The sequence below is a fragment of the Ranitomeya variabilis genome, chromosome 4, assembly GCF_051348905.1.
Source record: "Ranitomeya variabilis isolate aRanVar5 chromosome 4, aRanVar5.hap1, whole genome shotgun sequence".
NCBI classification, from domain to species: Eukaryota; Metazoa; Chordata; class Amphibia; order Anura; family Dendrobatidae; genus Ranitomeya; species Ranitomeya variabilis.
In genome coordinates, this window is record NC_135235.1 from 213,822,013 (window position 1) to 213,835,964 (window position 13,952).

At 39.3% G+C, this 13,952-nt stretch overlaps 1 protein-coding gene across 4 annotated transcripts in view; it reads right to left on the reverse strand.

Moving 5' to 3' along the window:
- The window catches only part of LOC143770337 (cell adhesion molecule CEACAM2-like), a 43,817-nt gene that overhangs the window by 9,246 nt on the left and 20,619 nt on the right, over positions 1–13,952 (reverse strand). For 2 of the 4 annotated variants that reach the window (XM_077259865.1, XM_077259864.1), the window contains exons 4-10: positions 12,888–13,169; positions 11,786–12,079; positions 11,018–11,254; positions 9,863–10,195; positions 8,799–8,906; positions 3,089–3,113; positions 494–519 (exon numbers count right to left, since the gene is read on the reverse strand). In XM_077259865.1, coding sequence (XP_077115980.1) covers positions 494–519; positions 3,089–3,113; positions 8,799–8,906; positions 9,863–10,195; positions 11,018–11,254; positions 11,786–12,079; positions 12,888–13,169 — 1,305 coding nt within the window. The remainder of the gene's footprint in view (positions 1–493; positions 520–3,088; positions 3,114–8,798; positions 8,907–9,862; positions 10,196–11,017; positions 11,255–11,785; positions 12,080–12,887; positions 13,170–13,952) is intronic. The other 2 variants (XR_013214605.1, XR_013214606.1) reach the window with 1 other exon arrangement.

Below are 13,952 nucleotides of genomic sequence, written 5' to 3' on the forward strand. Positions count from 1 at the left end.
CACAAAAGGGACAGGGTTTTGTAAAAACATGCCCAAGAGGGGGTGTTCAGAAATGTTTCTGGGGTGGGTGTGGGTCTTTGGATATAACAGATATTGAGGTGTCAAATAACACAATTAGACCCCCAACCTATTTATCAGATGGCAACATAAGTAATCCAAAAACGACAAAGTCATATATAAACACCTAATTAGAAAAACAGATCTCTCAGCACCAGCTTGCTGATGGTTTCCATGTAGTACAAACACAATTTATTCTCAGTTTTTCTCATGCTTACATAGTTGGGGGCTTCTTTTTTATCTCGCTATGGTAATACTGTTATAAGTGACTGATACCATGTGAAGGTCGAGCATGCCGAGAGCACAGGTTGATCAACATCAGCTTGCTGACGGTTTCCACGGTTTTCATAGTATCTCCTTGGGGACATCTCTATATCACATTAGCTTTATAAACAGTACATGATAATCACACGTATGAAGCAATAATATACATTACCTGTCGGGGCGCTAAGGTCATTTAGTCTAGAGAGAAAAGAAACGTCCATTAGTGGAGGAGCGCGGCACAACGCAACGTGTGTTTACACGAGTCTGCTCAATTTAACATGCAAAGCTTTCAGTGGGAATTCCTGCTGTGCATATAGGGTTACATAGTGCGGTGTATGATGGTGAGCAGCGGTATGTTTATATTAGTCTGCATACATAGATAACATGCGGTCCAATGAGCCTTTTCTGATATGTCATGTATCCTTTACATGCTTATAACCTGCAAACTAATAGTCAACTTCTATATTATACACAGGGTTTAATATACTCACTCAGAGATAGCAGAGCTGTTTTATTTATTACTCCTTTACTTTACTTTTCAAGCAAACTTTATTGAAAATAAATACGGTATCTGTAAGTTCTGTATTTAGCTGTGCGCTAAATAAAAATCCATCAGAGCTCTTGATAATGGCTTTCTTTATTCAGTGTCAGAGAAAGCAGGTGGGAAGGGTAAACTGATCCACACTGGAGAGGGGGGAAGTATCTAAGGTCTGATGGAGGGTAGAGAAAACAGGCTAAAGACACAGAGGAAAGTTATTTTAGAGGGGTATTCTAGTTTAAGCAGATTATCACCCATCCATTGGATGTGGGTTCAACAGTTGGTAGCTCCAATTATCTCTAGAACAGGGGTCCTCCTCACTCACCACAGCCTCAAAGCCAAGCCAAGAGGAGTTATATGGAACACTAGTTGTACATGCTCCTCTAAGTCTTTGCCACTTATCACAATAGTCAAGGGCTAGCACATGTGTCCTGCCCTTATGGAAAGCTTATTGCACTGTTGAAGAAAGCCCCATTCAGAAGTTAGCTATGGTCATCAGTACCATACACTTTAAAAAAGGGCAATGCGCATGCGCTAGTACTGCATGTGCTCACTTAAAGGGTTATTGCCTACACTACAAGCTATTTCCTATCAATGTGATTAATTATAACTTATAGATCAGTGACTAAAACCCCAAAAATCCCAACAAATGTTTTGACGGACTAGAGCAGTAGCCATGCATGCACACCTCCGCTCTGTTCTTTTTCCATGCTGATAAACTATACTATCTCCTGTTTTGAATGGAGGGTAGGCATGTGTGCATGGCCTCTGCTCCATTTTGACAAGGTTTGTCTTGGGGTTGCCAATAGTTGGACCCTTATTGGTGAGCAAGATGACACCTATCCCGTGGAGGTATGGTATGATCCTATGCGTCGTACAATTTGGACTCCCCCAATACCACTATCACGACTCTGTTGTCAGGTGTCCTCAGACCAGAGACTCCTTCACCTGTCCCTAATGCTAGGGGTGCCCTAGCTCGCCCTGTTCCCCGGATTACTTCTGATGATGAAGATGCCGTGGGCCATGTATCTTGCCTTACCTCCTGGATCCGCCCTCAGTCATTACCTTTCCCCCACCCAGGGTAGAGAGAACTAGTAGTGTACCATAATACACCAACCAGACTAACAAGGTAAAATGAACAGGGGTAAAGGAAAATACCAAACATACAAATATTCACACACATATAACAGAGGTATACACCGGGGAGTGGAGGATGAGGTTAAACCAAAGTAGGAGAAGAAGGGGAATTATCGCATAATCAAAACCTAGCAACAGCCACAGATAAATCCACCAAACGCCTTCTCAAATAATAACCAACAACAACCACCAGCCATACAGCATAAGCTGACAACTCTGACAATGAGTGCTAGCCAGGACTCAGTTTATATAGGAAATGGGAGTGGCTAATAGTGAACAGCTGAGAGCCTTAATGCAGGAAAGCTTCAAAGAGCTCTCAACTAAGCATATTAACCCCTGCACTGCTAAAAGAGACCTGCAATGTTTAATATGATGATGAAGTGCTTCTAATCAGTGCAAAAGTAGAAGAATTCAGATGCTGTGATCTACTGGCTCCTCTCTGTCACGGTAAACCCGTGACAACTACTTTGTGCATAAGTCCTAACTCTCCATGTACTGAGCTCTCCCAATATAATGACGACTCATGCCGAATGACAAGCTAACAAAACTAGCTCTGCTACATCCTAGTGAGCGGCTGCTACAATACGAAACTGTATTTAGGGCAAGCGCAGAGACTTAACTAAACAATAGGAAGATCAGGTTGGGTCATATAGTTAACAGCTGCGTTCAGACGCATGATTTATGCATACCCTATACAATAGTATGGGTGCTGAAAACAGAGACGCCCAACACTAGATATGCAGTCCTGCACCGTACTGGTTAATAATAAAGGAGCTCCGCTGCGCTTCTATTGCTACCATTTGATGTCCGCGGACATAGACCCAAGTCTAAATTCTGCACAGCTCAGTTGTCAAATTCAGCTCTGCTACATGCGCACCCTTTATTTGCAAAGGAACAGTCGAAATTGAGTAATCAGAAATTACGCTTGAAAAAAATATAAAAAGAGAAACAATTTATGGATTAGCAATGAAAAGAAACTACAAGGATGATTGAGATTAGTATCTGTGTGATTTACGTCCATCTATGTAACAAATAGACTCAGCAGTTTCTTCCCATTCTAGAAACTCGTCCATTTGTACATAAAGCTCTTACCTTCTGTCCTCACCGCTCCGCTTTTCTGCAGGATACAGAAATGTGTTATATCAGCAAAAGATATAGAAATGAAGAAATTGCAGAATAATAGACAAGAAACAACAATTATCATTGTTGGTAGCCCCGGCACTAGATAAAGCAGCCCACCAGAGATGAAGCAGGCGGCAAAATGCTACTACTGTGATTTTTATTTTCTTTTATTGCAAGCCCGATCGAGGGGAGAGGAATAAAAGCCGAATATATATACTGTGTTGCCTAAAACTTAAAGGGTTATTCCAATCATGTTTATAAATGGATATTGTTTGATAGTTCTTGTAAAAACAAGCACTTTTGCAATTTACTGCTCATTAAAATTTGCAGCCGTTCTTGAGATATTAACACTTTTCTTGTTGTTACAGCTCGTTGCCTAGGAGACTGACCACCACTGTCGTCTAGCATGTAAGCACGGCGCTGAAGCTGCCCAGCATTAGGAGGTAATAGCGCTCTCCAGCTATTCTGAACAGGTTTAAAATAGCGTTTACAAGATCCATAAAAAAGACATTGTAAGCACTATGCATTTTTGGCTGTGTAGCAGCGGTGGTCGGTCTCCTAGACGATGAGCGGTAAACAAAAGAAAAGTTGTTAATATCTCAAGAACGGCTGAAAATGTTAATAATCAGTAAATTGCAAAAGTGCTTGTTTTTACAAGCTCTATCTGAAAATATCCATTTATGAATATGGAAATATCCCTTTAAACTATGCAAATTGGCAAATCATTTTTCTTAAAGGGAGTCTGTTACTTCAAAATGACTGTTCAAACTAAGAACACCCCTGGTGTGACCAAGCAGTTGAGTGCACCTTCTAACTATATGGTATTTGTTCTTCATCAACCTTCTTTCTTAACGCCAGAGCTTTCAATGAAAACATAGGAAGGTGTAAATACTGTAAGTGCAAAGCTAGTAGGTGGGAGGATACACTGATGGTGCACCAAGTGCTTGGTTTGAACAGTCGTTTTGTGCTGACATACTCTCTTTAAAAATCTACTATTTTGCGCCCAAAGCTTCTTTCCAAAGCTACGCATGTCTCCATTAGTACAGTACAGATAAGGCAAAATGACATAAAAACAGCTGGGAGAGAGTTGCATAGGTCTGCATAGGAGCTGTAAACATGAAACGGCAAGGTATTTTAATTCAAGGCCATTTACAAAGTTACACATTTTAGATGAGCTATTAAAAAAACTGTTGCAAAAGAAGACATAAACTTAAAGGTTAAATATCAGCTTAGGGATCAGTGGATTATTGTCGAAAACCCCAATGGATCGAAACGCGCAAAGTGAGCATAGAAATAGATAAACCACATGTAAAACTTTGAGTAAAAGAAAGCACACGGCCAGTGGAAAGATATGTGATATCACTGCCTTAGTATTCAAAGTCCATGGGTTATTTCCAGCATACAATAACGAAAGGTAAATGTTATACCCAAACTGTAAGGAGCACTTTTTTTTACTTAAACACATTCATTTACTGCTAAAAATAATTTTTGCTATTGGGCTTCAATAAATGTTTTGGACAGTTTGACTTCTACAGTCTCATTGCATCACAATTCATAGTGGACTGAATAACTGAGAATCTGTCAATGTCACAATTATGTTTAGCCTCCTGAACACCTACAAACTGATATATGACCACATCAAAGTTCAATTCAACTTAGATGTTATCATGAATCAGCTTAGATGATGGTTCAGGGGAAGAAAGATAAGAGCTACAGACTGAAATTAGGCAAGGTGATGTATGACCCCATGAAGTTTCAACTCAACTTAGATGTTATCATGAATCAGCTTAGATGATGGCTCAGGGGAAGAAAGATAAGAGCTACAGACTGAAATTAGGCAAGGTGATGTATGACCACATGAAGGTTCAACTCAACTTAGATGTTGTCATAAATCAGTAAAGCAGATGTTTTGGGGGAAGAAAGATGAGAGTTACAGACTGATATAAGGCAAGCTGATTTATGACCACATCAAAGTTCCACACAACTTAAATGTCGTCATAAAAAAACTTAGAAGATGGTTTGGGGGGAAGAAAGATAAAAGTTACAGAGTAACATTAGGCAAGCTAACTTTCAGATTCACAGTTAACTCATGCTGTGATGCATAAAGGCTCGAGAAGACACTGGCCCAAACATTTTAGTCAAACCTAATTGCTAAAATTATTGTTATCCAGAAATGTGTGCATCTAAGTAATAAAAATGTCCAGTAAGGCATTCATATCCTTTAAGACAATCCCAAGCATAGCTGATAGCCAAGAAAAATTGATACCAAAGTTAAAGCCAAATACAACAGACTTTATAGAACAGACTTAGAGCCATCAGTGCAACAGCAGAAAAGTGAAGGGTTATTTCGGCAGAAGACATACATGAAATATTCATAGTGTATTGCATAAATACTTGACTGAGCTTCTACACTGTATGACTTCAGTCAAGCAGAAGGAGGCGTGGAGGCAGGAGAATAGAGTTGGAGTGACAGATGCTTCAGATCTACCATAGCACTTCAGCATCATTTGTATATCAATTTAAACACCAATTTCTCAGTAACAGAGGAACGAACAGGCCATGTAAAGGTATTGCTGGAGTTGTCTTTGAAAGAGCTACAAGTGCATATAAATAGTCAGGTGGGTTTAAACCTACTGACAGATTCACTTTAAGACATTTCAACTGGATATACTATAGTGTCTTTTATTGAAGTACCACTAATTAAACATCAGATTGGAACAGAATAATAAATCCTATAAGACTAAAAAATCCAGTATGTTACAGTTAAAGATGAGCAAATCAATGTATTGCTAATCGAATTATTGTCAAATTATTAGGAATTGGATGAACATGCTGAAAAATGAACTGATGCTTCACATTAGTGTCACATGAACTCAGCATGGCCAAACAGGCTTCTCCATAATGATTTGCAGCTATACATTATATGGTATATAGTAAAAGCCAATTAGGAGGGATCATCATAGCTGGTATAAAAGCAGAGGCAGGGAAGGCAGCAGCCGTTTTATAGTGGATCCAAATTGTGAGAAGATGTCACAGCTCATAAATGAGCAATAGAGATATAGAGATAAAGTCATGCAACAATAAAGAAACTGTATAAATAGTGTGTAAAAAAATAAAAAGAGTATAATACTGAATAAATTGATAGGGAGAGAGACACAGGAGAATCACTGTGTGTCTGTAAAGTAGGAGAGCTACTGTGTCTGTGAAGTAGGAGAGTCACTGTGTCTGTGAAGTAGGACAGTCATTGTGTCTGTAAAGTAGGAGAGTCACAGTGTCTGTGAAGTAGGAGAGTCATTGTGTCTGTGAAGTAGGAGAGTCATTGTGTCTGTGAAGTAGGAGAGTCATTGTGTCTGTGAATAGAGGCTCCTCCATGATAATCGGTTCTGATGTCAGATCAGAATGTATAGACTGGCTGCACATCTCCTGACTCGAGCATGTATTCCTATATCATATTTCCATTAAGCAGTTACGCTCGGCTCAGGAAATGTGCTGTCAATCCGTGCATTCTGATTGGTTATTGGACCGATTATCACGGACATCTGAAGGAGCCCTAAGGCAAATCACTGTGTATGTGAATTAGGAGAGTCACTAATGCCTGTGAATCAGGAGAGTCACTGTGTCTGTGAAATAGGAGAGTCACAGTGTCTGTAAATTAGGAGAGTCACTCTGTGAATTAGAAAAGTCACTATGACTGTGAATTAGGAGACACACTGTGTCTGTAAACTAGGAGAGCCAATATGCCTGTGAATTAGGAGAGTCACTCTGTGAATTTAGAGAGTCACTATGCCTGTGAATTAGGAGAGTCACTATGCCTTTGAATTAGGAGAGTCTCTGTGCTTGTGAATTAGGAGAGTCAGTATGTCTGTGAATTAGGAGAGTCACTATGTCTGTAAACTAGGAGAGTCACTGTATCTGGAAATTAGGAGAGTCACTGGGTCTGAATTAGGAGAGTCACTACGTGAATTAGGAGAGTCACTGTGTCTGTAAATTAGGAGAGTCACTGTGTTTGTGAATTGAGAGAGGCAGTATGTCTGTGACTTAGGAGAGTCACTATGTCTGTGAAATAGGAGAGACACTGTGTCTGTGAATTAGGAGAGTCACTATGTCTGTGAATTAGGAGAGTCACTGTTTCTGTAAATTAGGAATGTCACTATGTTTCTGAATTAGGAGAGTCACTGTGTCTGTGAATTAGGAGAGTCACTCTGTCTGTAAACTAGGAGAGTCACTATGTCTGTGAATTATGAAAGTCACTGTGTCTGTAAATTAGGAGAGTCACTATGTCTGTGAATTAGGATATTCACTGTGTCAGTAAATTAAGAAAGTCAGTATGTCTCTGAAGTAGGAGAGTCACTGTGTCTATGATTTAGGAGAGTCATTGCGTCTGTGAATAAGGAGAGTCACTGTGTCTCTAAATTAGGAGAGTCGCTATGTCTGTGAATTAGGAGAGTCAGTTTCTGGAAATTAGGAGAGTCACTGTTTCTGGAAATTAGGAGAGTCACTGTGTCTGTGAATTAGTAGAGTCACTGTGTCTATAAATTAAGAGAGTCAGTGTTTCTGTAAATTAGGAGAGTCAGTATGTCTGTGAATTAGGAGAGTCACTGTTTCTGTAAATTAGGAATGTCACTATGTTTCTGAATTAGGAGAGTCACCGCGTCTGTGGGGCAAGTCCCAGGAGGGACATGTAGCTAGCTTCCTTGATAGTGTGTTGTAATTCACTAAAACATACACATCTTCTCAGGGTGTTTGGAGGCTTTGGAGTACTTTCAATTCATGGAAAATTGAATTTCCCGGTAAAATTTGGCAAATTTGGGAATTCTGAATTTCAAAAGATTTGCTCATATCTATAATATACTCTGATTGTTAATGGCAACAATTAGTGCTAAATATACCTAAAAATTACTAAAAACAGAAACACTGAACTAAACATGTAGTACACAAATGTAAAATGCTAAAAAATAATAAATCCATACAATACAGTATATCTGTAACATGATTAATGTACTACATAAATGGTACAAGTAACAGTGTTAAGAATGATACAAAACAGGACCGGACACACAAAGTCGGCTCTTTTCTCATCACATTTTCTGCCAAGATGAATGCCACTTTATGCCAATGTTTGCCCATTAGTCCCAGTGTAACAAAATTATAAAGCTTGGACTGAGCAATGTTTCCAATACCATTAATAAAAATGCTATACCAATCAACACCGGCCAAATGAATCCCAAAAAGGGCCGTCTTGTGGCAAATTTGGCTAATGAGTTTATTTATTGATTTATGCTACAAAGTGCTGAAATGTGAACAGAGCCCGATATCCAGAAAGACAAAGTAGAGATATAACATTTCTTATCCAGAAACTCTCTAATTCTTCATTATTATATAGTTCCAAAAAGTCTCTTTTTATGCAAATTTGCATAAGCACCTCCCCAGGTAAAGGTCCAGTTCATAGGACAGCCAGATTTTCCGAGAGATAATAGGAAGGGGAATTTTTGCATTATTGCATGACTCAACGAGTGGAATCGCCCCAGTGACATGTCATGTACATTCTGGAGTCAATTCCTGGAAAATTTAGGCTGAAGGTTTCTGCATAATAAATCTAACGCCAAGACAACTAAAAATGTAATTACATGTAGACGCCAAAGAACGCCAAAAAGCTATACATAAAGTAACGGATGCATACTTTTCTTTACTATGAAGAACACGATGATTCCTATAATGGCCACACCAGCGAGTACTCCTATAACGATGCCGGCGATCGCTCCACCATCCAGTCCACCACTGGAACCACCTGAAAAATAAGAAGCATAAGACTCAGCCAGGGGTCTCATTAAAAAGGAAATAAAGCATTTTAAGGAATTATGTTCCACTTTAAGCCATTATTGTAGTTGTATGACAATGATGGTATTCTGATAAATGGACTACCGATCTGGGACTAGGGACTGGTTAGTGTATATCCTTTGGGGACTTGGCAAAATAAGTCACCAGAGACTTGGTAAAGAGTATATAAATAGGTGGGGTTTATAAAATTCAGCTTAACAGTATGGACAAGCATACCAAATACAAAAAAGGGATGGGTTAGAAAACCTATTTTAAAGTATTCTCCTATGGAATTCTTGGGGGAAAGAAGAAGGTCCCCCATTCAGGACTCCCAACAAATAGCCTTAAAAAGTGTCTGTTCCGTAGACCTAGAACTAGCTTGTATGTATTGTACATTAAATGGTTATTCTTGTCTATTGGTAGGAGTGCACCGCCACTATGTCTTCTGGATTTCGGATTACGAGGGAACAGTGCACTTGTGAAGATTGAAAGTTCCGAACTATAGCATGGTTGAGCCACTGGTTCGAATTGGATGCTTTCAAGGCTTCTAGCAGAGGCAGCTTTGCTTCTAAATGATCAGCAGATCCAGGATCCTCCAGTTTTATAAAAGTGCTTTCAAGTGTGGGACCTTTGCCTAGAAAACCATGCATATCTTCTACGGTGGCAATAAACTATAGAGTTAAAAATCCCTTTGAGACCGTAGATGATTGTCAATTGAAAAGTTGGTTGTTTTTACAAGCACTTTACAATTTTATCTATTTCTGATCATGAAGAAATGTCTTTTTAATCATAAGTTCCAATGATCTCAATAAAGGATGTGCAATACTTATCTTGCCCTCTTGTTGGGGATTCCTGGCACCGATACTAATCAGTAGGCAGAATCTTTTGTTAAAATGTAACATGATGGATTCATCGGGCGTGACTTACCGCTTTTGGAAACTTTAACATTGAAAAGGAAGGTTGTTCTTCCAATAAAGTTTTCGGCAACACATTTATAATTTCCAGATTCGGCTTCGGTCAACTTATCGATGTTGAGAGTGGATGCATAGGGAGTGGAGTCCACCTTGAATTTACCGCCAGTCTGAATAGCAGTAGAACTATTTCCTTGGTACCAAAAAAACGAAGCTGGAAGGGCCTGAGTCAATAGGGCAGTGGCCCGCGACTGGGCTCCAGCTTGCAGGTCCACTGTTAGTTTGATTGCACCTCCGACTGTACCTGAAGTAACTGTATCGTTCTTATGGTCAGGAGACATTGGAGGCTCTGATGGAAAAAGGAGAAGAACATATAGAATAATTAGCTCCCTATGCATAGGCAAGGCAAGAAAGATTTCAATGTTGGGTTATGCACACGGGAAGCCAAAATCCACCCCATACTGGATGGTAAAATGCTCACATGGAAGAGGAACAGTACATCAGTCAGTAGAAACTTAGCTGTAGCAACCAATGCCAGGTAGCTGCTGCCAAGTCAAGTAAGATAATGGAATGCATAAAGATAGGCAACGGTGTACATGATGGGAATATTAATGTATTGATTTACTAATCAGACAAGATATACAATATTTCGGCATTGGTATATATAGAAAGACATATCTGAACTTCAACGGGTGGGCTTATATTCTTTTGGCCCCCAGATGTTGTGATGGTTAATTGATATCAAAGGGGCCAGGATGGCTTCAATTGGAGAAATAATACTGTATGCTATATGCTCCAGATTTCTAGGGGTGGGTCATTGATCCAGGAATTTATTCTCATTAATCAGAGTTGGAGTTGGGAATTCATTTTTTTCAGTTGAAGTGAGCAAGAACTGATGTCTGCCTCATGAGGTTTGTTTTGCCTTTTGCGTAATATCACAGCTATGCCCTAATGGAGCTGATCTAAAAAGCAGCCAAATAGCAATATCTTGGGAACATAAATATCTGGTAGGCATTACTGATTGACACATCATTCATAAGTTCACTACGGGACACTGACTGGAAGTAGGAGCTTGTGACTAAGTCATATCTATCAATCTCATGTACTACGTAAAACCAGTACAGCATCTAGTATCATACATATGGCTGAAATGACATTACGGACTCCTTACCAAATATTAGCACGCAGCTTGAGGTTCTTCTCTGGTTCCCATTACAGGTGAGATTGCTCCCGTGGATATTACTGATAGAACTCACATTTCTGAACACTACATTAGTGCTTGTATTTCGCACATCATCAAATATCATGGTGACATTGGCTGCAGGTTTTCCTCCGGGCCAGGAGCAGCCGAGCTGTATGATCTGTCCTATGGGTTGTGCAGTACAGCTAATGTTCCCATCGGGAGACCCTGGGATGTAGGAAAGTGATAATAATAATAATAATAATAATAATATACGAGAATATCATAATATTATTATTTATTATTTTTGTAAATATTATATTGTTCTATCTGGATAGGAGAAGAGCAGAAATAAAAGACAAACCACACCGGCTTCAGGAGAACAGCAGCATTAATACAAGTAGAAAACATACATATTAATAGCAAGTAACAGGTCATCTTTAAAGGGGAATATTCTCAACAGAGATTCATGAAATGCTTCTGAATCTGTGAAATATTGCTAAAATGCAACAAGGCAAGGCATAAAAGTATCACATCATTATTTATAGTGATAGATAGACAGATAGATAGATATTATCCAGAAAAATGAAGGCAGCACTCCAATAGAAAAAATAAAAGTGGTTTATTGGCCCATGTGCGAAGTTTCAGTCCAGGATGTGGACCTTTCTCAAGCTCCCTTTGTTTTCTTTTGGTGCTGCTCTTTGTCTTATTTTTCTAGATAGATAGATAGATAAGAGATAGATGTAAAATTTTACTCACAGTTGATATTGAGGTTGGCTGCACTACTGCTGATACTATTAGCTCTGTTGGTGGCTTTGCAGATGAATGGTCCAGTGTCCTTGTTGGAGACAGGGCTGATGGTGAGATTAGAGCTTGGAGGAGAATCACTCTGAGTTATGGAATATGGAGGGTTTGATAACACTTGGTTTCCATTCAGAGTCCAGGAGAAGGTGATGGCTGATCCCTGAGCTGAGCAATGAAGAGACACCGAGTCCTCTCCTGCCCAGAGCACCTCGGATGTGTTATTGGTCAGTGTCACTGCCGAGACCGGAGCTGTGAACAAAACCAAAGATGAAGTGTTAACTAAAAACTTAAATTTCTCATTACAAACTTGTATCTGAGGAAATGTTAAGGGATTTTACTCCAACATAAGAATAAGTTGTGTCCAGGATGTATATATTTAATCATCGACCTTAAAGTAGATTGTCAATATCAGATTGGGTTGTACTCAGATAAATGACACCTCATACCAATCGTTTTCAGAGCTAGCAATTCAGAGTGGGTGTTGGGTGTCAGAACCCACAGAATAACTTATACCTAAACCTATAAAAGCAAATTACACATTTTCCCTTTGTATAATGAAAGGTTAGAAATTATTTTGGGACTTTCAAAGGGTTATCTCATGAAGGCAGCCTCTTGTTACAAAGTAAAAAAAATAGTCCCTGACCTCCTGGCTCCTATGTTTTTTGCCTTTGTGACATTGTGTTTTCTTTACACTGAAATGATTGCACTGTCTGATTTATGGAACTTTCAGAAAGAAATGTTTTGACTAAACTGGTTCTCCAGCACCCAAGTGTTTTATTTTCCTGCAGCACCTCTGCAGGGGAAATGAAGCAATACACAGATCCAAATAAAATGATTGAGGTCTCCATGTAATGCGTGAATCTGGCAGGTCCTCAAGAGCAAAAAAGGGTCTTTGTAGCCACCTCCTGCTTCAGTTAATAGAGGGTGACCTTAAACAATGTATTCTAATTTTCTTCAACTAAAGTATTTGAAAAAAAGGCTGCCTCCTATCTATACCTTTCTGAAAAGATTACGGTACTAATCAGAATGACTTCTCACGATATGATGTGTTACTTACAGGCCAGGTTGAACTTCACGTCGCTGCTGTTCAGGCTGTTTATTATGTTTTTAGCCATACATATGAAGGATCCGTTGTCATCAGTGGAGACAGGGTTTATAATTAGAGTTTTGTTATTATCGGTGAGGATATATTGGGTTCCTCCAGATATCGGTGCTCCTTTTAGACTCCACGAGTAGCTGACATTTGTACCTTGAGCCAAACATTTTAGAGTCACTGAATCTAATCCAGGCCAGACAAGTCCCGATACATTACTTGTCACCACGACATTAGAGACCGGAACTGAGATGCAAAACACAAAGAAACATAAAGGTTGGATTGTGAATGTCTAATATGAATACATCATAATACATTATGTATACACATCCTCAGAATTTAGTCTCCTGACCCTAAGGACAATTATGTCCCCCATGTAACCCACCAACGACCAAGCAATTTTGCTAAAAATGCTACTACCAGACACCTTATATGCCAATTATAGTAGGTGCCAGATACATTTCAATTGGTGATAACTGTCCGGCTATATTCCAGTAAAGTACAAATTGAGTTGTATAAGAGTAATGTATGTTCTATGTTGAGATGGCTTCTCCATTGTGAGACTCCCCTTTCTAATCAGAACCTTAACTACCTCTATGCTGTACCTATGATGTTCCGAATTTTAATGATGGTCAGATCTTTTAAAAGGATATTTAAAGGTTTTTTTTTATCTTGTTAAATGGGAAAAAAATGCAGAGGACTTGTAAAAACAAGCAACTTTCCAATTTATTTCTTATTAAAAATCTTTGTTCTTAAGAACAAAGGGATTTTTAGTTCGATAGTTTACTACTCATTGACCAGGTTTCCGGCCACCACTGCAGTCTCACAGTTGGCCGGTTTTGTAGACAAAGAAGCGCCAACTTGCAAATTCTTTTTGTTTTAGAGCAGGGATCCCCATCCTGTGGCCTCAAAGCCTCACAGGCTTATGATGTGGGTTCCTAGCTTTCGGCCAGCTTGATGCATTAGAACTAAAGGTACCTTCACACGAAACGACTTTGTAACGATATCGCTAGCGATCCGTGACGTTGC